This window comes from Babylonia areolata, chromosome 31 (assembly GCF_041734735.1).
Source record: "Babylonia areolata isolate BAREFJ2019XMU chromosome 31, ASM4173473v1, whole genome shotgun sequence".
In the NCBI taxonomy this organism is placed as follows: domain Eukaryota; kingdom Metazoa; phylum Mollusca; class Gastropoda; order Neogastropoda; family Buccinidae; genus Babylonia; species Babylonia areolata.
In genome coordinates this window covers 25,419,148-25,442,893 of record NC_134906.1, presented here as the reverse complement: position 1 = coordinate 25,442,893, position 23,746 = coordinate 25,419,148, and the positions used below count along the sequence as shown (strand labels likewise).

The following is a 23,746-nucleotide window of genomic DNA, read 5'->3' as shown; positions in this document are numbered from 1 at the left end:
ATAATCAGTTTGTATCATTTTTTCAGGTGTATATCAGACGCTGAAGAAGTTTGCCTACATCGCATACCTGCCACACCTGAAGGTGAGATACTGCTTTACTTTGCTGTGAAGGTAGTAACAGTTCATTTGCAGCTGCAGAATTAAGCCAGTTTTTTTTCTGTTGGTTTCCATTTCCACTTTTTTTGTTAACTAACCACCATAGAAAACAAAGGGTGGTATAGGATATTCGATACTACTATAGAAAAGGAAGGGTGGTATAGGATATTCGCTTTTTCATTTTTTAATTTCTGCATTTGTGGGTTGCAACTCCCATGTCCACACTCATGTTTATGAGTGGGCTTTTATGTGTATGATGTGTGTGTGTGTCATGGTGTGCTTGTCACTGGTGAGTTTATGTTAAAAAAGAAAAGTGTGATGGTGAATGGAAATGGGATGAGGAGCCATTTTGCTGACAGAGCTGTGTGAGACATGTGGGGGTGGATAAAAATCCAAGTCCATATCTGAGACTCAGACCTGTGGACACTTGCTTCCTGGTCAGGCCCATTACCTCTGGGCCACCCTGTCACGAAGCAGTCCCAAGCCATGTCACCACCATATATTGTGACCGTCATGTTGCCGACAGAGCTGTTAGGCATTGAGACCGTCGCACTACCGACAGAGCTGATTGATGTGACAGACAGTCATTTTGCCAACAGAGATGTTAGACTACGAATCAGAGTCAGATTAATATAATTATCTCTGTGAAAGTAAGTGTTATGAAGTCTGTGATACCTACAGATTACAAGCATGACAGTGAAATTTGGCATACAACATATATAACAGAAACACACTCAACAGAGTCATGGACAGACAGTCATGTTGCCGTCAGAGCTGATAGACATTGTGACAGACAGTCACGTTGCCGTCAGAGCTGATAGACATTGTGACAGACAGTCACGTTGCCGTCAGAGCTGATAGACATTGTGACAGACAGTCATATTGCCATCAGAGCTGATAGACATTGTGACAGAAAGTCACGTTGCCATCAGAGCTGATAGACATTGTGATAGACAGTCATGTTGCCATCAGAGCTGATAGACATTGTGACAGACAGTCACGTTGCCGTCAGAGCTGATAGACATTGTGACCATCATGTTGCTATCGGAGCTGATAGACATTGTGACCATCATGTTGCTATCGGAGCTGATAGACATTGTGACAGACAGTCATGTTGCCATCAGAGCTGATAGACATTGTGACAGACAGTCACGTTGCCGTCAGAGCTGATAGACATTGTGACAGACAGTCACGTTGCCATCAGAGCTGATAGACATTGTGACCATCATGTTGCCATCAGAGCTGATAGACATTGTGACAGACAGTCATGTTGCCGTCAGAGCTGATAGACATTGTGACAGACAGTCACGTTGCCATCAGAGCTGATAGACATTGTGACCGTCATGTTGCCATCAGAGCTGATAGATCAGAGCTGATAGACATTGTGACTTTCATGTTGCCGATAGACATTGTGACGGTCATGTTGCCGTCAGAGCTGATAGACATTGTGACTGTCATGTTGCTGTTAGAGCTGATAGACATTGTGACTGTCATGTTGCCTATAGACTTTGTGACAGTCATATTGCCGACAGACATTGTGACCGTCATGTTGCCGTCAGAGCTGATAGATCAGAGCTGATAGACATTGTGACCATCATGTTGCCGTCAGAGCTGATAGACATTGTGACCATCATGTTGCCGTCAGAGCTGATAGACATTGTGACCATCATGTTGCCGTCAGAGCTGATAGACATTGTGACCATCATGTTGCCGTCAGAGCTGATAGTGTGACCGTCATGTTGCCAATAGACATTGTGACTGTCATGTTGCCGACAGACGCTGGTGAACGTTCTCATCTCCATCCTGTTGTCGGGGATGGGGGGTGTGTACATGGCTGGGGACCCCCCCCTCAACACCCACGGCAGTCACCGCAGCGAGCACCCCAACAGCCCAGAGGTGGCGCCGGTGTTCTGTTCGGCCGTGGTCAAACTGGTGGCCATGCAGATGCAGGCACTAGGGGTGAGTGGGAGTGTTGTTGTGGGTGGTTGTTTTTTTTTGTTGTTGTTTTTTTTTTTCCAGGGTTTTGGGGGTTGTTTCTGAGGGTTTGTTTGCAATTGGTGTGTGTAGTGTGTCTGTCATATTCCTGCTTCTTCTTCGTTCGTGGGCTGCAACTCCCACGTTCACTCGAATGTACATGAGCGGGCTTTCACGTGCATGACCGTTTTTACCCCGCCATGTAGGCAGCCATACTCCATTTTTGGGGATGTGCATGCTGGGTATGTTCTTGTTTCCATAACCCACCAAACGCTGACATGGATTACAGGATCTTTAACGTGTGTATTTGATATTCTGCGTGCATATACACATGAAGGGGGTTCAGGCACTAGCAGGCCTGCACATTATGTTGACTTGGGAGATCGGAAAAATCTCCACCCTTCACCCATCAGGCGCCGTTACCGAGATACGAACCCGGGACCCTCAGATTGAAAGTCCAACACTTTAACCACTCGGCTATTGTGCCCGCCTGTCATATTCCAGTTTCATTGAATTTGGATTTTTGTTGGGTTTTTTTTGTGTGTGTGTGTTTTTTTCTGAGTGTTTGTTTGGTTTGGTGTGTGTAGTGTGTCTGTCACAAGTTTTCTGAGGGTTTGTTTGGTTTGGTGTGTGTAGTGTGTCTGTCACAAGTTTTCTGAGTGTTTGTTTGCTTTGGTGTGTGTAGTGTGTCTGTCACAAGTTTTCTGAGGGTTTGTTTGCTTTGGTGTGTGTAGTGTGTCTGTCACAAGTTTTCTGAGGGTTTGTTTGCTTTGGTGTGTGTAGTGTGTCTGTCACAAGTTTTCTGAGGGTTTGTTTGCTTTGGTGTGTTTATCATCTTCATTATGTTGGGGTTTTTTTGGGGGGGGTTAAGGTTGTGTCTGGAATGTCATTTTCCAGTTTCTTCACATTTGAGTTTGATTTTGTAGTTGTTGGGGTTTTTTGGGTGTTTTTTTTTTAGGTTAGTGTAGTATGTTATTTTCTAGTTTCATTATACTGGGTTATTGGGGGGGGGGGGGTTCTGTTTTTTTTTGTTTTTTTTTGTTTTGTTTTTTACTTAAGTGTGTGGAGAATGTCGTCCTCCAGTTATATCATGTTTGGGTAATGTTTGATTGTTTTTCCGTGGGGGGTGGGGGGGTTCTGTTTTTTTGTTTTTTGTTTTGTTTTGTATTTGCTTTGGTGTGTGAATTATGTCATATTCTAGTTTCATCATATTGTGTTGTTGTTGTTGTTGTTTTTGTTGATTATCTGACGAATTTTTCGCTTTTGGTGCATGTGGTATGTATTGCCATGTGTTGTCACCAGGAGAGCTACACCCTGGAGCACACGTGTGGAGGGGCGTCAGCCTCACACCCCAGTGATCGCCTGTTGAACCTGCTGACCAACTTTGTGCTGCCTCTCTGCATCCGGGTCGGCTGTGGCTGTAGGGGTGAGTCGGCTCTTCTGTGTGTGTGTGTGTGTGTTGGGTGGAGTTGGGGGGGAAGCTTTCAGTGATGTGTTTGTTGGTTTGGGGGTGTGATGGTGTGTGGTGTGTGTGTGTGTGATTAGGGTGTAGGGGTGAGTCTGTTTTGTGGAGGTAGAAATTGGATGTGTGTGGAGGTGTGGCTTTCTCTAGTTTCTGTTGATTGGATGGACAGTGTGTCAAATGGAGAGAGAGTGTGTGTGTGTGTGTGAGACCGAGAGAGAGATTAGGGTTTAGGGTATGGGGATGAGTTTTCTCTTCTCTGTGTGTGTGTGTTGGGTGGAGTGGGGGGCAGCTTTCAGTGGTGTGTTTGTTGATTTTGGGGTGGGATGTTGTGTGTGTGTGTGTGTGTGTGATTAGGGTGTAGGGATGAGTGTGGTTTGTGTAGGTGGAAATGGAATGTGTGTCAGTGTGTGGTTTTCTCTAGTTTCTGTTGATTGGGTGAAGGGTGTGTGGGATGGAGAGAGAGTGAGAGAGTGTGTGTATATGTGTGTGTGTGATTAGGGTGTGGGGATGAGTCTGGTTTGTGTAGGTGGAAATGGGATGTGTGTGGGGGTGTGGTTTTCTCTAGTTTCTGTAGTTGGTTGGAGGAAGTGTGGAATGGAGAGAGAGAGCGTGTGTGTGTGTGTGTGGGATTAGGGTGTAGGGATGAATATGGTTAGTGTAGGTGGAAATGGGATGTGTGTGTGGGGGGGGTGGTTTTCTCTAGTTGTAGTGGTGAGTCTGGTTTGTGTGGGTGGGTGGATGGGAAGAAGGTTTCATTAATTGTGTTGAGTGTGTGGAACGGAGGGTCAGTGTGTATGCAGATGCATTTGTGTTTGCATGTGTGTATATGTGGGAATGAGTGTGGTTTGTGTGTATGTGTGTGTTGGTAGGGGGCTTTCGTTTTTTTTCTTTTCTTTTTTTTTTTTTAAGGTGACACTGTGCTCAGTGAGGAACACAGTGCAAAGCGGGTGGGGTGATGGGTAAAAGACAAGACACTTTGATCGACGTGTACAGTAGAAAACTGACCGATAGACTCAAGACAACTTTGACAGACGAAACACACCCACAGGGATGGCATTAGTAGCAGACAGTCGGACCATGGTGGCAGGTTAAGATGTCCACGTGCAAGAACATCACAAGTTTCATGAACTCATTCATTCCCACAGCCATTTGCAATATTCAGACAAAACATGCAACAGTTTCACTCTTAGGACTGTGACACTCTGTGTGTGTGTGTGTGTGCGTGTGTGTGTGTGTGTGTGCATATGTGTGTGTGTGTGCATGCGTTTTTGCATGCGTGTGCGTGCAGACATGCCCAAGCTGCTGCTGGTGGACATGCAGTTTGTGCTGACGGCGGTCACCAGCCTCCTCACCCCGTCCTCCTCCACACCCGCCAACCACAACTCCTCCACCAAGACCCACTACATCGGCAGCACTGAGCACTGTCGCAGCGGCAGCATCCCCGCCATGGAGAAGACTTCGCTGCGCGTCGGCAATGAGCTGCAGCATGTGGCTGCCTTCATCGGTAGGATGTCACGTAAAAGAACCCACGGCAACAAAAGGGTTGTTCTTGGCAAAATTCTGTAGAAAAATCCACATCGATAGGAAAAACAAATAAAACTGCATGCAGGAAAAAAATTTTTAAAAATGGGTGGCGCTGTAGTGTAGCAACGCGCTCTCCCTGGGGAGAGCAGCCCGAATTTCACACAGAGAAATCTGTTGTGATAAAAAGAAATACAAATACAAATCAGCTGTCACCATGTGTGGTAGTCTGTCATTCATCGTTAAGCTGTCACTATGTGTGGTAGTCATTAATTTATCGTAAAGCTGTCACCATGTGCGGTAGTCTGTCATTCATCGTTAAGCTGTCACCATGTGTGGTAGTCATTCATTCATCGTTAAGCTGTCACCATGTGCGGTAGTCAGTCATTCATCGTTAAGCTGTCACTATGTGTGGTAGTCAGTCATTCATCGTTAAGCTGTCACCATGTGCGGTAGTCAGTCATTCATTGTTAAGCTGTCACTATGTGTGGTAGTCAGTCATTTATCGTTAAGCTGTCACCATGTGCGGTAGTCAGTCATTCATCGTTAAGCTGTCACCATGTGTGGTAGTCAGTCATTCATCGTTAAGCTGTCACTATGTGTGGTAGTCAGTCATTCATCGTTAAGCTGTCACTATGTGTGGTAGTCAGTCATTGATCGTTAAGCTGTCACCATGTGCGGTAGTCAGTCATTCATCGTTAAGCTGTCACTATGTGTGGTAGTCATTCATTCATCGTTAAGCTGTCACTATGTGTGGTAGTCAGTCATTCATCGTAAAGCTGTCACCATGTGTGGTAGTCATTAATTTATTGTTAAGCTGTCAGAGTGTGTGGTAGTCATTAATTGATCGTTAAGCTGTCACCATGTGTGGTAGTCAGTCATTCATCGTTAAGCTGTCACTATGTGTGGTAGTCAGTCATTCATCGTAAAGCTGTCACCATGTGCGATAGTCAGTCATTCATCGTTAAGCTGTCACTATGTGTGGTAGTCAGTCATTCATCGTTAAGCTGTCACCATGTGTGGTAGTCAGTCATTCATCGTTAAGCTGTCACCATGTGTGGTAGTCATTAATTTATCGTAAAGCTGTCACCATGTGCGGTAGTCAGTCATTCATCGTTAAGCTGTCACTATGTGTGGTAGTCAGTATTTCATCGTAAAGCTGTCACTATGTGTGGTAGTCAGTCATTCATCGTAAAGCTGTCACCATGTGCGGTAGTCAGTCATTCATCGTTAAGCTGTCACTATGTGTGGTAGTCAGTCATTCATCGTAAAGCTGTCACCATGTGTGGTAGTCAGTCATTCATCGTTAAGCTGTCACCATGTGTGGTAGTCATTAATTTATCGTAAAGCTGTCACCATGTGCGGTAGTTAGTCATTCATCGTTAAGCTGTCACTATGTGTGGTAGTCAGTATTTCATCGTAAAGCTGTCACTATGTGTGGTAGTCAGTCATTCATCGTAAAGCTGTCACCATGTGCGGTAGTCATTCATTCATCGTTAAGCTGTCACTATGTGTGGTAGTCAGTCATTCATCGTTAAGCTGTCGCCATGTGCGGTAGTCATTAATTTATCATTAAGCTGTCACCATGTGTGGTAGTCAGTCATTCATCGTTAAGCTGTCACCATGTGTGGTAGTCATTAATTTATCGTAAAGCTGTCACTATGTGTGGTAGTCAGTCATTCATCGTTAAGCTGTCACCATGTGTGGTAGTCAGTCATTCATCGTTAAGCTGTCACCATGTGTGGTAGTCAGTCATTAATTTATCGTTAAGCTGTCACTATGTGTGGTAGTCAGTCAGTCATCGTTAGGTTGTTACCGTGTATGTTTGTCATTTACGTCGCTGCCTTCATCAGTAAGTTGTCAACATGTTTGGTAGTCAGACTGAAAGTCCAATGCTTTAACCGCTCATCTATTGCACCCTTCACTGTGTGGTAGTCTGTCGTTCATGCGGCTGCCTTCATCGGTAAGCTGTCATCATGTGGGATAGTCAGTTGTTCATGTGGTCACTTTTATCGGTAAGCTGTCATCATGTGGTCACTTTTATCGGTAAGCTGTCATGTGGGATAGTCAGTTGCTCATGTGGTCACCTTTATCGGTAAGCTGTCATCATGTGGGATAGTCAGTTGTTCATGTGGTCACCTTCATTGGTAAGCTGTCATCATGTGGGATAGTCAGTTGTTCATGTGGTCACCTTTATCGGTAAGCTGTCATCATGTGGGATAGTCAGTTGTTCATGTGGTCACCTTTATCGGTAAGCTGTCATCGTGTGGGATAGTCAGTTGTTCATGTGGTCACCTTCATTGGTAAGCTGTCATCATGTGTTGTAGTCTGTCCTTAAAAGCAGGTATGTGTTTATAAAATATGAAGAAAATTTGAATCATGCAGGCTGCATAATATCTACCTCAGGCCTCTCACAAAACACACAAACAGCTGTTTCAGGCACACATGCTACATGAACAACTTGAAAATTGCATTTGAAAACTTGATGTATGCACCAAAAAATGTGCAGTTATTCAATGATTTATAAATGATAGCTGTGGTTTTTCAATGTAAAAAATGGAAGTGTACATGCAGTAAAGCAGCTCTTGTTATACCGTTGTTTGCCGAAAATTCACCATCATTTCACCATGCCTCCAAGAAGAAAATTGTGCAAGATCCCAAGTGGTCCTTAACTTTTTACAAACTCTGTATATGCTTTTCCATATAGATGATCGAAAATGGGTGTCTGGGAGTGTTGGTGGTGGTCTTATGTGTTCGTATCCGGAAGTGCAGATCAGTATTTTTGACTCACTTGTGTAAACAAAGTGAGTCTATGTTTTAACCCGGTGTTCGGGTGTCTCTGTGTGTGTGTCTGTGTGTCCGTGGTAAACTTTAACATTGACATTTTCTCTGCAAATACTTTGTCAGTTGACACCAAATTTGGCATAAAAATAGGAAAAATTCAGTTCTTTCCAGTCATCTTGTTTAAAACAATATTGCACCTCTAGGATGGGCACAAAAAAACAAAAAAAAGAAGCCTAATTATATGCAAACTGCATTTACTGTTATATTTATATTTTGTGTATTCTCTAAACTTGGCACTTTGACCTCTTATTCTGATACAACAACAAGAGGAGTCATTATTATCATTTTTTGTTCAAACAGGAACTTCTTTTGCTAAGCATGGAATTTTTATTTATTTTGCAAACGTTTTGGTGCAGATAGTAAAAAAGGGAAATTACTCTGTAATTAATGCTAGGGGACTTAATTTATCACAAGTGAGTCTTGAAGGCCTTGCCTCTCTTGTTTTTGGGTTGTGGTTTTTTTTTGTCAACAAACAGCTGTGTGTCGACAGGTCTGGAGGTGCTGGCAGTGTGTTTTGACAAACAGCTGTGTGTCGACAGGTCTGGAGGTGCTGGCAGTGTGTTTTGACAAACAGCTGTGTGTCGACAGGTCTGGAGGTGCTGGCTGTGTGTTTTGACAAACAGCTGTGTGTCGACAGGTCTGGAGGTGCTGGCAGTGTGTTTTGACAAACAGCTGTGTGTCGACAGGTGTGGAGGTGCTGGCAGTGTGTTTTGACAAACAGCTGTGTGTCGACAGGTCTGGAGGTGCTGGCAGTGTGTTTTGACAAACAGCTGTGTGTCGACAGGTCTGGAGGTGCTGGCAGTGTGTTTTGACAAACAGCTGTGTGTCGACAGGTCTGGAGGTGCTGGCTGTGTGTTTTGACAAACAGCTGGCCTCTGAGTGGCACCATGTGGCAAAGTGTATTCAGCAGCTGGCTCTGAAAGGAAAAGGTGAGACAATAATTATGTTACCCTCTTTCACTCCTGCTGTTTCTGCTGATTAGTTGTAAGTAAATTGTTTGAGAGAGAAAAGAGTGTGTATGTGTGGATGTTTTAGTAAAAGTTGTAAGTGAATTGTTTGAGAAAGAAAAGAGTGTGTATGTGTGGGTGTTTTAGTAAAAGATGTAAGTAAATTGTTTGATGTAAGTGAATTGTTTGAGAGAGAAAAGAGTGTGTATGTGTGGGTGTTTTAGTAAAAGATGTAAGTGAATTGTTTGTGAGAGAAAAGAGTGTGTGTGTGTGGGTGTTTTAGCAAAAGATGTAAGTAAATTGTTTGAGAGAGAAAAGAGTGTGTATGTGTGGGTGTTTTAGTAAAAGATGTAAGTAAATTGTTTGAGAGAGAAAAGAGTGTGTATGTGTGGGTGTTTTAGTAAAAGATGTAAGTAAATTGTATGAGAGAGAAAAGAGTGTGTATGTGTGGGTGTTTTAGTAAAAGATGTAAGTAAATTGTTTGAGAGAGAAAAGAGTGTGTATGTGTGGGTGTTTTAGTAAAAGAAAGGTGTGTGTGTGTGTGTAGAAAAAGATAAGAGGGGTAAAATGTGCGTATTTATGTGTGTCTTGCGTGTAGAGAAAAAGAATGGAGAATGTGTACGTTGTGGAAAACAACTTTCTGTTTCCAGAGATGCTTTTTCCCGTATGCATCTTTGTTCTGCTATCACAGTTTACATAAAATTCAAACAGAAACAAAATGAAAAGCAGGTTAACGATGAAGAACAGAAAACGATTGATAGCCGCCCTTGAAGTGTGAACAAAACAAGATAAATTAGTAAAAAACAGACAAACAACAGTGTGTACAGTCATTAAAGGAGCAGTGTATTTTATACTGTGTCCACGACTGTTCATTTGTTAACTCCTTGATGGCTGAAACCTTGAGACCAGTGTGGCTTGCATTTGAAGTGCAGCTACAACTTTTTTTTCTGTACAAATCAATGACATCAAGAAGTCCAAATGAAGAACGATGACTGACATCTTGAATCCTGACCTGATGAAGATGATTAGGATGATGATGACGACATGGATACTTATATAGCACCTATCCTCGGTCAGAGACCAAGCTCTAAGTGCTTTACAAACACGGGTTCATTTGCACCACAGGCTGCCTACCTGGGTAGAGCCAGTTGATGGCTACCAATGGGCGCTCGTCATTCATTTCCTGTATGATTCAGACAGGTTTAAGTCATGCACACATACACTCAGACGTGTAACATTTTAGGTGTATGACCGTTTTGTTATTTACCCTGCTATGTAGGCAGCCATACTCCATTTTCGTGGGTGTGCATGCTGGGTATGTTCTTGTTTCCATAACCCACGGAACACTGACATAGATTATAGGATCTTTAACGTGCATATTTGATCTTCTGTGTGTGTATACACATAAAGGGGGTTCAGGCACTAGCAGGTCTGAGCATATGTTGACCTGGGAGATCAAAAAAATCCCCATCAGGCACCGTTACCAAGATTCAAACCCAGGACCTGTAAGCTTGGCTTTATGTCAGTGAGGTGTGAGCCCTTCACCGACCAAGCATTCTTGTCAGCAGTAGCCAAGGGGTTGAAAAGGGTATACACTTACGATGGTGACTTTTGAAAATATGTGTTCACTATATTCCATTATTTAAGCGCATCCCAATGCGTCTTTCCAAAGCACTCCAAACTGTTTCATCTATGGTGAAACGGGACATTTCCCCCAGTTTGTGCATGTATATTGCCAAATGATCAAATTCTGGCCCAAATTGTCCATTGACACATTGACTAGTAAAAAAAAATTCTCCTCTCGCATGCTGAACACATTAACTGAATGTTTTAATTTACAAATACACAAAAATGACTGGTCACTTAAAATGAAACAGATTCTAGATGACAATGGGCTGTCTTTTGTGTGGTACGGTCCCAGTGGGTCTTCCCATGTGGCGGTTCCTGGATTTCCTGGTGACGCACCGTCCCTCCCTCTTCCTTCTGCTGCACACCTTCATCAGGTTCAAGGTGAGATAGATTCCCAGGCAGTTTCCAGGTGTCTTGTTTCGTCTTGCAGGTGGGACAGCAGGGCTAGAAATTCCTGTATAATTTTTTTTGTGTGTGTGTGTGTGTTGGTTTTGGCACAAGAAGGCAAAAAAGTCAACTTGTCCCCCCTGATTTCTACTTGCCTTCCCTCAGTAAAGAGATGGTTTGTGAAAGTAACGACTTGTATGGCAGTGATGAGTCAGCCGACGTGTTTAATTATATATCACAGGTAAAGATTGCGTAATTTTTACATTATGAATTGTAAGAATAAAGAGTCCCACATGTTCCACAGAGAATTTTTAGTCAGATCTATCACTTCCGCTGACGTGTTTTATTCAAAGAACACACAACAGATGATATCCCATTGTTGTTAAGCAACAAGCAATATCCCCCATGTTAACCAACAGACGATATCCCATTGCTGTTAAGCAATCGACGATATCCCCCATGTTAACCAACAGATGATATTCCCCATGTCAACCGACAGACAATATCCCCAATGTTATCCAACAGACGATATCCCCAATATCAGCCAACAGACGATATACTCTGTGTTAACCAGCAGACAATATCCCCCTTATTAACCAACAGATGATAGCCCATTATTGTTAACCAACAGATGATACCCCCCATGTTAACCAGTAGACGATATCCCCATGTTAACTAACAGATGATATGCCCCGTGTTAACCAACAAATATTATCCCCCATGTTAACCAACAAACATTATCCCCCATGTTGTAAACAACAGACCATATCCCCTGTGTTAACCAACACAATATCCCCATGTTGTTAACCAACAGAAGATAGCCCCCATGGTGTTAACAAACAGACAATATCCCCATGGTGTTAACCAACAGAAGATAGCCCCCATGGTGTTAACAAACAGACAATATCCCCATGGTGTTAACCAACAGAAGATAGCCCCCATGGTGTTAACAAACAGACAATATCCCCGTGGTGTTAACCAACAGAAGATAGCCCCCATGGTGTTAACGAACAGACAATGTCCCCATGGTGTTAACCAACAGAAGATAGCCCCCGTGGTGTTAACGAACAGACAATATCCCCATGGTGTTAACCAACAGATGATACCCCCCATGTTAATCAACAGACGATATCCCCCATGTTAACCAACAAATATTATCTCCCATGTTGTAAACAACAGATGATATCCCCTGTGTTAACCAACACAATATCCCCATGTTGTTAACCAACAGAAGATAGCCCCCATGGTGTTAACCAACAGAAGATAGCCCCCATGGTGTTAACCAACAGACAATATCCCCATGGTGTTAACCAACAGATGATATCCCCCAGTGTTAATCAACAGATGATATCCCCCATGTTAATCAACAGACAATATACCCATGTTGTTAACCAACAGACAATATTCCCCATGGTAACCAACAGACAGTATCCCCTCTTGGTTAAGTTAACCAACAGATGATATCCCACATGTTAACCAACAGACGATATCCCCAGTGTTAATCAGCAGACAATATCCCACATGTTAACCAACAGACGATATTCCCCATGTTGACCAACAGATGATATCCCTTCTCGGTTAAGTTAACCAACAGGTGATATCCCCCACCATCTCCCCCTCTATGTTAACCAACAGACGATATCCCCTCTGGGTTAAGTTAACCAACTGATGATATCAACCAACAGAAGACATGCCACAGACACAGTCATTCCCTGTATCAGCCAACACAGGAAATCACCTCACCCCACACCCCCCCACCCCAACCCTCACCCCCTCCATACCAACCAACAGAGTGTTACCCAGTGTTAAATGTGGTGACGGTGACGTTCCCTAGATGATGCGGGTGAACTGCGACACGGCCCAAGAGTACTACATCCAGCAGACCATCAAGGACAAGCTACAGGGCTACCACTATGCCTACCCGAAGTCCACGGCCACCATCCTCCTCACCCTGTCCGTGGAGCTCCAGCAGCTGAGGGACCAGCTTCAGGCCTGCACCACTGTGGGTTAGTGGGTCCCCTGTCTCTCTCTCACGCTGAATGATGGATGGTGTTTCTCTGTGTTAGCCAGCAGATGGTATTTCCTGTGTTAAGCGGCAGATTGTATTCCCTGTGTTAACCAACAGATGATATTCCCTGTGTTAACTGGCAGATTAAATTTGGCATGTTAATCAACAGATATTCAACATGTTAACCAACAGATGATGTTCCCCATGTGTCAGCTGACATATTATATTTCCCATGTTAATCAAGAGATATTTTCCATGTTAATTAACAGATGATATTCCCTATGTTAACTAACAGACTATATTTGCCATGTTAATTGGCAGATTATATTGCCTGTGTGAACCGGCAGATTATAGTGCCTATGTAAACCGGCAGATTATATTTTCTGTGTTAACCAGCAGATTATATTCCTCATGTTGATCAAGAGACATTTTATATGTTAACCAACAAATGATACTCCTCATGGTAACTGGCAGATGTTCCCGATGTTAACCAACACATGAAATTCCCCACATTAACCAACAGATTATATTCCCCCTATATTAACCAACAGATTATATTCCTGTGTTCATCGGCAGATCATATTCCCCTTGTCAATCAACAGATAGTTTCCATGTCTACCAATTCACAATTTCACACAGAGAACTGTTGTGACAGAAAGGTAGATTAAAACTACTGATGATGTTGTGACAAAAAGGTAGACAAATACAAAATACTGCTGAACACTGCTTCGGCATCAAGGTTACGCATGCATGCATACACACACAAAAGCACCCACCCATACACACACACACACACACACACATACAAGCTTGAGGTGGTAATTTGTCTGCGCACACACTTACCTGGGAAGATCACAATATCTCAACCCAGCTGTTCCCAAGATTTGAACCACAGATTTATTTCAGAGGAAAACCAGCGCTCAAACTTAGTTCAGCTACCGACTGATTTTTGTCCTCTCAGAGTTTTAAAAGTGCGACCCCTCATGTCCTGTGTTGTTTCCATCCCATGATTCCTTGCCCCTGTTGCCAGGCTACCGGTCACGGGCAGCCACCTTTGCCACGGACCAGACAGACTTTTCCCAGACCCAGCTGCTGGAACGGCAGCTGACGGCCAACCTGACGGAGATCGCCGCGGAGATCATCGGTCCCATCAGGTCCTCTGTCACCATCAACACCACCCGCAACAGTAAGGGTCAGTGTGTGTACTTCACTTTGATGTCTGTCTGCATGTTGTGATTCGGGATGAAAGGGTGAGTGTGTGTTCTTCAGTTTGATGTCTGTCTGCATGTTGTGATTCGGGATGAAAGGGTGAGTGTGTGTTCTTCAGTTTCACTTCTATCCGTGTGTTGTGATATTTGGATGAAAAGGGTGAGTGTGTGTTCTTCAGTTTGATGTCTGTCTGCATGTTGTGATTCGGGATGAAAGGGTGAGTGTGTGTTCTTCAGTTTCACTTCTATCCGTGTGTTGTGATATTTGGATGAAAAGGGTGTGTGTGTGTTCTTCAGTTTAATGTCTGTCTACATGTGATTTTTGGATGAAAGGGTGAGTGTGTGTTCTTCGGTGTAATGTCTGTCTACATGTGATTTTTGGATGAAAGGGTTCGTGTGTGTTCTTCGGTGTAACATCTGTCTTCATGTGATTTTTGTTGAAAGGGTGAGTGTGTGTTCTTCAGTTCATCGTCTGTCTCCATTGTATGAAAGGGTGAGTGTGTGCTCTTTAATTCAACGTCTGTCTCTGTTGTGTGATTTTTGGATGAAAGGGTGAGTGTGTGTCCTTTAACTAAGTTCAACGTCTGTCTCCATTGTGTGATTTTTGAATGAAAGGGTGAGTGTGTGTTCTTCAGATCAACGTATGTCTCCACTGTGTAATTTTGGATGAAAGGGTGAGTGTGTGCTCTTTAATTCAACGTCTGTCTCTATTGTGTGATTTTTGGATGAAAGGGTGAGTGTGTGTCCTTTAAGTTCAACGTCTGTCTCTATTGTGTGATTTTTGGATGAAAGGGTGAGTGTGTGTTCTTTAGTTCAACGTCTGTCTCTATTGTGTAATCTTGGATGAAAGGGTGAGTGTGTGTTCTTTAGTTCAACGTCTGTCTCTATTGTGTGATTTTTGAATGAAAGGGTGAGTGTGTGTTCTTCAGATCAACGTATGTCTCCACTGTGTAATTTTGGATGAAAGGGTGAGTGTGTGCTCTTTAATTCAACGTCTGTCTCTATTGTGTGATTTTTGGATGAAAGGGTGAGTGTGTGTCCTTTAAGTTTAACGTCTGTCTCTATTGTGTGATTTTTGGATGAAAGGGTGAGTGTGTGTTCTTTAATTCAACGTCTGTCTCTATTGTGTGATTTTTGAATGAAAAGGTGATTGTGTGTTCTTCAGATGAACGTATGTCTCCATTGTGTAATCTTGGATGAAAGGGTGAGTGTGTGCTCTTTAAGTTCAACGTCTGTCTCTATTGTGTGATTTTTGGATGAAAGGGTGAGTGTGTTCTTTAGTTCAACGTCTGTCTCTATTGTGTGATTTTTGGATGAAAGGGTGAGTGTGTGTTCTTTAGTTCAACGTCTGTCTCTATTGTGTGATTTTTGGAAGAAAAGGTGAGTGTGTGTCCTTTAACTAAGTTCAACGTCTGTCTCTATTGTGTGATTTTTGGATGAAAGGGTGAGTGTGTGTCCTTTAAGTTCAACGTATGTCTCTATTGTGTGATTTTTGGATGAAAGGGTGAGTGTGTGTTCTTTCAGCGTATGTCTCCATTGTGTAATTTTGGATGAAAGGGTGAGTGTGTGTTCTTTAGTTCAACGTATGTCTCCATTGTGTGATTTTGGATGAAAGGGTGAGTGTGTGTTCTTCAGTTTAACATCAGTAATGCGTAACATCAGTATGCGTAAACAGAGTGGATCTGAAGCGGATGGTAGAGAGCGAGATGGAGTGTAGAGGTGTGACATTGAGGCCCCCTCACATTGTGTGATTCCTTTTACTGACATGCTGTGCCAACTTATACCTGCATGTCTCCTCACAGAACACAACCAGCTTGATTTTGTTCCACTTTTCACTTTTTTTTAAAATTTTTCATTTGTTTATTTTAATTATTTGGACTCTCCACATTTATTTGCGTTTCAAATGTGTTTCCTTTTTGCCTCTCTGCCCTTGCTTGCTTTAGGAAGATGCAGAAAATTTGTATTTGTATTTCTTTTTATCACAACAGATTTCTCTGTGTGAAATTCAGGCTGCTCTCCCCAGGGAGAGCGTGTCGCTATACTACAGCGCCACCCATTTTTTCCTGCGTGCAGTTGTATTTGTTTTTCCTATCGAAGTGGATTTTTCTACAGAATTTTGCCAGGAACAACCCTTTTGTTGCTGTGGGTGCTGCACACGGGACCTCGGTTTATCATCTCATCCGAATGACTAACGTCCAGACCACCACTCAAGGTCTAGTGGAGGGGGAGAAAATACTGGCGGCTGAGCTGTGATTCAAACCAGCGTGCTCAGATTCTCTAGCTTCCTAGGCGGACGCATTACTTCTAGGCCATCACTCGAATGGTTCTCCTTTCCCTCCATAAACTGAACAGTTGTGTAGCAGAGGAAGCCATGAACAGGATATTATTTCTTCATTCTACAGAGACCTCTTCACTGTAGCAAAATTGAAAACAATTACTTTATGAAGTGACAGAAAAGTGATTAGAATAGAAATGCAGATCTGAATTTTCATGGACAACCAGCTGGTTGTGTGTATTCCTGTGCGCAAGGGTGATTTTTTTGTATGTGTGTTTTCTTACTGGAAAAAAAGAAATATGGCTTGACAATTCTGTGTTTCCTGTATTCCGTTGTGTGGTTCCCAGCCTGTGGTGTACCATGACCAAGCAGTATGTTTGTGTGAGTGTGTATATATGTGTGTGCTGATTTTTTTTTTTTTTTTTTTTTTTTTTTTTTTCCAAGGCCTGACTAAGCGCGTTGGGTTACGCTGCTGGTCAGGCATCTGCTTGGCAGATGTGGTGTAGCGTATATGGATTTGACCGAACGCAGTGATGCCTCCTTGAGCTACTGATACTGATACTGGTGTGTGTTTGTGGGTGCATCTGTTTGTGTGTGTGTGTCTGTGTGTTTGTGAATGTTTTTGTGTTGGTTCGGTGCATTGGTGTGTATGTCTGTATGTGTGCATGTCTGTATGTGTGCATTTTCTCTATGTGTGTATGTGTGTTCCAATGTGTGAGAAATGATTGCCGGTGTACTGGTTCTCCCTCTGTGTGTGTGTGTGTGTAGGAAAGCGAATATGCTCACATACATGCATGTTTTTCTTCCCCCCCCCCCCCCCCACCCCATGCCAGGTAACTCCTTCTCCCGGTCAGGGTCGACCACCAGTGCTCCCCCCTCGCAGGGGGCAGGGGGAGACAAGGAGGAGGGTGACAAGCCAGGAGGGGGCGGGGAGGTGCAGGGGGAGCGGGCCAGTAAGCGAATCATTGCACACGAGGGATCCATCATCCTGGACAAGTTCTCACGCAAACCCACCGTGGAGGACACTTCCCCTACCGGTGTGTGTGTGTGTGTGTGGGTGGGGGGGGGGGGGGAAGAGGGGTGAGAGAGAGGAAGAGAAGTGGGTGGGGTGTTGGTGGGGTTACAGTACAGGGTGGGTGGGGTGGGGTGGTGCTTTCTGTCTGTCTGTATGTTTGGGCGGGGTTGTGTTTGTGAATGTGTGTGTGTGTGTGTGTTTGGTTGAGGTATATACTTTGGGGATTTTTATGTGTGTTTTGTGTGTGTGTGAGTGTTGAAGTAATTATGAGACTGTTCATGTAGAATGTGTCTGTCTGTATATATATTTATGTATGTTGATTATGTATTATGTATTTTTGCTTACATTGATATGAATACATACTGAAATCCTTTTTAACACTATGTTCCCATGTAATCTGTGAAACAATTCCGCATTCCTCCTCCTTTTCCACTCTTCTGCCCAAAAGCCTTTAATTGTTTTCCTTGTGGTTTTGAATAATACCCATTTTAACGTGGAAAATGTTAATTGATTAGGTTTTAAAACTTGCATAGATTTAATCATTCATGCAAGATGTTAACACTGGGCTGTTGTATTGCTCTTCCGTGGCATATTTGACGGCGACTGTTGGAGAGATCCGAATCTGTAGCTTAGCATTACTGTCAGTTTGTAATGTCTCCCACAGAGATGGAAAAGGTTTTTGAATTTCTAGCTGTGAAGACATTTTTCACTTGCTAAAGATGTACTGATATCAGAACAGTACTTTGTATAAAATTCTGTTGTCATGTTCTTATATAACTGTGGGGGTATTGTGACATGTTCTGAATGAAGGTGTTATTTACGCCCTAGAGATGGAAACACTGGGACTTTCACGACTTTAGATGTACCAATATTAGGACAGGACTTCGTATAAGATTTTCTTCTTCTTGTGTTCATGTACAGCTGTCTCAAGACTTTGTATAACATTTTCTTGTTGTCGTGTTCATGTATAACCATCTCAAGACTTTTACATAAGATTTTGCTGTTGTCATGTTGATGTATAACTGTGGTGCATTGTGACATGTTGTCAATGAAAAACACTGTTTCATTCCCAGAGCTGGAAACGTTGGGGTCTCCACGGCTGCAGCGCCAGCCCACCATCTGTCTGCGCGGACGTCTGTCGAAACAGAACAGCCTGGACACGGAGCGTGGTGCCCCAGCACATGTGGCCTTTGAAAACGAGGAGTGTGAGGCCCTGAACGGTAGAGGTGAGGAGAGGGAGCAGGGGGTGGTCATCGTCGTCGTCTTGTTTGTCTGCCTTCATGGGCGGGGCAACTCTTTAAATGTGTGTGATCATTTTCAGGCAACTTTCTTGTTTCTGTTATCACCAAGAGTGGTCTTTTAATGTGTGCGTGAGTTTTCGGGCAACTTTGTTTCTGTTGTAACCAGGAGTGGTCTTTTAATGTGTGTGATCGTTTTCGGGCACCTCTCATGTTTCCATTGCAACCAAGAGTGGTCTTTTAATGTGTGTGATCGTTTTCGGGCACCTCTCTTGTTTCCATTGCAACCAAGAGTGGTCTTTTAATGTGTGTGATCATTTTCGGGCAACTTTCTTGTTTCTGTTGTAACCAAGAGTGGTCTTTTAATGTGTGTGATCATTACTGGGCACCTCTCATGTTTCCGTTGCAACCAGGAGTGTGTCTTTTAAGGTGGACCACGGCATAGGTTTTTCACCAAAAATCATTAAAAAACGTGTTTTGGGATTATACTTGTATTTGGTCAAACAATGTCTCTTCTTTGCATTTCTGTCAACCATTTTGCTCAATTTGACCGATTTCATTGCAAATAAAATCATTTTCTGACCTGGGTGTGTGTGAAGTTTGAGCGAATGTGACAAAAAACTCGAAGTTTGCATCGATTTGGACAGCCTGGTGCTCGCGATCTGGTTTGGAAACCCCATCTTGTTTGGTATCAGTGTGAAGGTCATTCACCGGTCTGTCTTCTCATTGCCATTTCCTGTGGAAAATTCCACTCACGGAAACACACGAAGAGCAAATCCGAAGGAACCCGAGAGGCATTTTTTAGGGGTTGTGGCTGAGTCGAGGTTTCTGATTGGCTTGTTGGAGTAAAAAAATAGCCCATTGGCCCAATCGGTCATGTGACTTTTTCCAAGATGGCGTCTGTTTTCATCACGGTTTCAATCGACACACCAGTTGCCTAAGATTTTGATCGAAATTTTCTACTAAAAGTCACGGACAATGCCAAGACACGCTGGAAAGAAGTTTAGGACTGTCTTTGCATTCGGCAAAAAGAAGAGAAACCGAAAGATTACAACACAAGCTGAAAAAAAGTCTGCCGAAACAGCGACCGACTTAGCGGTGCCTTCGACATCGACCGGCATCAGTGAAAGCACGCCGCTTCTCAGTTCGAAGAGAAAATTGGACGTTTTCACCAGAAAACATGTGTGTACGGGTGACAGTGACTCCAGTTCAGACGAAGAACCACCGTCAAAAAAAAGTGCATCAGTTCCCGAAGTACAACTTCGCTCGGGACAGCCACAGTCCTCACAGAACATCATCGTTGATGTGTCAACATTGGACTGCTTGGTGTCGTCAGTTCATTGTGGAAAATGCATATCAAAGGTTTGTGGAAAATAATATAATAGTCTACAGATATATAATATTTAATAAATATAATATAGTATTCTATTTTATTTCAGGAGTTTTTGTTTTGTTTCATAGCAAAAAAAAAAAAAAAAAAAAAAAGAAAGAAAAAAAGCCATCTGAATACCTTTCTTCTTTTTTTGTGAGCCCATTGATTTACTTCTTCTTCTTTTTTCTTTTCTTTTTTTCAGGTTCTTTGATTTTTGTTTTCAGAGGCAGTTTTTATTTTTCTCAAGTATTGAAATACTTTTCCAAGTAATATTTCTGTGGATTTTTACTGAGTCTGACATACTGTCAGTGTGTGTGTATGTGTGTGTGTGTAAAAAAAACCTGTCAGTCTGAGTCTCTTTATTCTCTCTCTTTCTCTCTCTCTCTCATTCTTTCTCTTGTACCTTCAATTCTCACACATTTGATTTTTTTTTCAGGTCTCTGTATTTGAAGATGAGACAAAGAGGATGGGGTCAGCATGCAGTCTGGAGGTGAGGTGTGTTTCCTGTGGCGCTGTGATTCCAGGGACACAGACCATGACATACAATAAGGGATACAATAAGGGATCTACCGCCCTTCTGGATGTGCTTGCTGAACTGGATCTTGTGGCTGGGAGCAATGCAGAGATGTTTGCAGAGAAATCAGATATGCTCAGGGTCAAAACAGCAACCAGAAAATCCTCTGACAGAGCAAAACAAAAGAGGAAAAAAATTGAAACTGTGAGACGTCAGGAACGTGAACATCGACGGGCAGATGAGGGAGAAGTATACGCCCCAGGAGCATTTTGAACAATCAAGTAACTGAAAAAAAACCCTCTCTCACCACTTAGTGATATTGGCCAAGTGCTATTTTCCTGTGTATTATTTTTTTTAGTGTGTAACTATGGGTTGCAGTTTGTGAGTTCTCAACACAATCTTTGAAGGCGTTTTTCTCAAAAGTTGAATTTCTGCTGCAGGTGCGTCAGTGGCCCACGTGTAACAATTGATACAGTGAAAATATTATCATAAAATTAGGCACACTGATGTAAAAATGTGTGCTGAGTGCAATGAACATAGTTAGAACTCTCTACCTCTAGTAGTTTTTTTCATAGCAAGTGACTAAAGCATACAAACGTGAATGCATAATTTTATGCGTTTTTGACAAGACAGAGAACAATGCTTGTGGACAATGGGCATCTTCTTTTGTGATCATTGCACTAAATGATGTCAAAACAAACTGTGGAAATGATGAGAATCATTATGTAATGCATGTGTTCAGTGCTGCAAATGGGCCAAATAACCGTGTGTATTTTTATGATAAAATTATCATATCTTCATATCTGTTTGACTTATAATCTTCAAACTTAGCACAGATGTCTATATTAACATCCTGAGTATGTGTACCAAATTTCATGCAGATATCTTTAGTAGTTCCTAAGAAACAAAAATTAGCTAAAAATGACGCAGTGGTCCACCTTAATGTGTGCGTGAGTTTTCGGGCAACTTTCTTGTTTCTGTTGTAACCAAGAGTGGTCTTTTAATGTGTGTGATCATTATTGGGCACCTCTCATGTTTCCGTTGCAACCAGGAGTGTGTCTTTTAATGTGTGTGATCGTTTTCGGGCAACTTTCTTGTTTCTGTTGTAACCAAGAGTGGTCTTTTAATGTGTGTGATCGTTTTCGGGCACCTCTCATGTTTCCTTTGCAACCAAGAGTGGTCTTTTAATGCGTGTGATCGTTTTCGGGCAACTTTCTTGTTTCTGTTGTAACCAATAGTGGTCTTTTAATGTGTGTGATCATTATCGGGCACCTCTCATGTTTCCGTTGCAACCAGGAGTGTGTCTTTTAATGTGTGTGATCATTATCGGGCACCTCTCATGTTTCCATTGCAACCAGGAGTGGTCTTTTGATGTGTGATCGTTTTCACCCTGTCATTCATGCAGCTGAAATGAGGAGGTGGAAGAGGGATGCTTTTTGCTCTGCCTTTGTGGGCGGGTAGCTTACGCTCCGTTGTAACCAAGAGTGGTGTTTTAATGTGTGTGATAGTTTTCAAGTTTTCACCTTATCATTTAGGCAGCCCTATTCCATTTTCAGGGGTGGGGGATGGATGTTGGGTACGTATGTTTCCATAGCCCACCAAAGGGACCTTTCTCATGCATATTTGATCTTGTGTGTGTATGTGTACCAGAGATCAGGTTGGGTTCAATAGACAATAGGTCATATGACCGGAAGAACATAAAATCAATAGGTCATTTTGAAAATCAATAGGTCAAATATCACCCGTCCCGGGCTAATGGTCAATGCAAAAGTGGGAACGCCAATTCTTCTCGCCGAAGCTCGCGAAAGGCAGCGATAAAGATTCGTTTCGGATTTCGTTTCGTCATGGATCCGTATTTTAATAAACCAGTTTATAGTCATTTCCTGTAGGAGCAGACGACAAAGCGATTGCGATCGTTAAAGAGAGAGAGAGAGAGAGAAAGAGAGATGGTTACTTTGGTTGACCAACTGGTCATAAAAACAATAAGTCATGTGACCGGGCAACTTGAAAAACAATAGGTCATTTCAAAATTAAATGCGTCAATGACCGATGACCGATGTCGAACCTGATCCCTGGTGTACACACACAAGGGGGATTATAGCACTAGTAGGTTTGCTCATTTTTTGACCCACAAGATTGAAAAATAAGTGTTCTTCCCTTTACGGAAAATAAATGTTCTCCCTTTACCTACAAGATGCCGGTGATGGGATCGAACTTGGGACTGTCAGATTGAGGGTAGAGTGCTCTTGTTGTGGTCCTCAAGGGATAGTAAGATGGACATCACTGAACAGCAGTGGTCAGGGGGGGTTGAGAGAAATAGGGGATGGTGGGAGGGGGAAGAGGGGTGGCAAGATGTCCGATGATAAGCTTGGATGGGGGATGTGTGTTGGAAGATGTATGTGTTGTGTGATGCGTGAATGCTGGTAAAGGCTGGTTTGTGAGACAAGGTTGAGGGGAGAGAGAAAAAAAATCCTGGTTTGTTTGAGAATTGAACCCATGAACACTCATTTCCTAGTCAGCAACATTGCTGGGCCACTACTCCACCAGAAAGATTAACAAAGAAAAAAGAGAGAGAGAGAGAGAGAAGTGAAGTATATAATACTTCTATGGCAAACTGCCCATATAATGAACTGTAAGTGCTTCACATGAAACAATAAACACATAATAGTGCATAATAGCATATAACAGCACATTAGGGCATGGAAGAGAAAAAATATGTACACACAAAGAAAATACTACAGATTGTAAATATTTGAAGACAGTTCTAGGAAACTCAAATCTGAACAGTCACACCCGAAAAAATGTTCACAGTATGCCCTACTGCTGCAATGCAGGTTAAAAGAAGAAGAAGAAAAAAAAATTCTATTCAGTTCAGGCCAAGGCCCCTCATGAAGGGGTGGTGTAAACAAACGTTACAGAGGTATAAACAAACACCAGAACAACCAGCACTTCCTATTCATAATCAAGCACACATTCATTCAACTACATACTGTACTTCTAATTTTGAAAATTTTATAAAAGTGAATTGCTAATTGCTTGATAATTTTTGACTCACTTGTGTAAACAAAGTGAGTCTATGTTTTAACCCGGTGTTCGGTTGTCTGTCTGTGTGTCCGTGGTAAACTTTAACATTGACATTTTCTCTGCAAATACTTTGTCAGTTGACACCAAATTAGGCATAAAAATAGGAAAAATTCAGTTCTTTCCAGTCATCTTGTTTAAAACAATATTGCACCTCTAGGATGGGCACAAA

General features: G+C 42.6%; 1 protein-coding gene across 7 annotated transcripts in view; it reads left to right on the top strand.

Annotated features, from left to right (window-relative positions):
* Nucleotides 1-23,746, top strand: part of LOC143275917 (protein unc-80 homolog) — a 132,111-nt gene that overhangs the window by 95,137 nt on the left and 13,228 nt on the right. For 5 of the 7 annotated variants that reach the window (XM_076580248.1, XM_076580247.1, XM_076580245.1 and 2 more), the window contains 10 exons: nucleotides 27-82; nucleotides 1,873-2,055; nucleotides 3,373-3,496; nucleotides 4,824-5,039; nucleotides 8,734-8,829; nucleotides 10,769-10,857; nucleotides 12,698-12,869; nucleotides 13,902-14,063; nucleotides 17,188-17,391; nucleotides 18,443-18,595. In XM_076580248.1, the coding sequence (XP_076436363.1) occupies nucleotides 27-82; nucleotides 1,873-2,055; nucleotides 3,373-3,496; nucleotides 4,824-5,039; nucleotides 8,734-8,829; nucleotides 10,769-10,857; nucleotides 12,698-12,869; nucleotides 13,902-14,063; nucleotides 17,188-17,391; nucleotides 18,443-18,595 (1,455 nt within the window). The other 2 variants (XM_076580246.1, XM_076580250.1) reach the window with 2 other exon arrangements.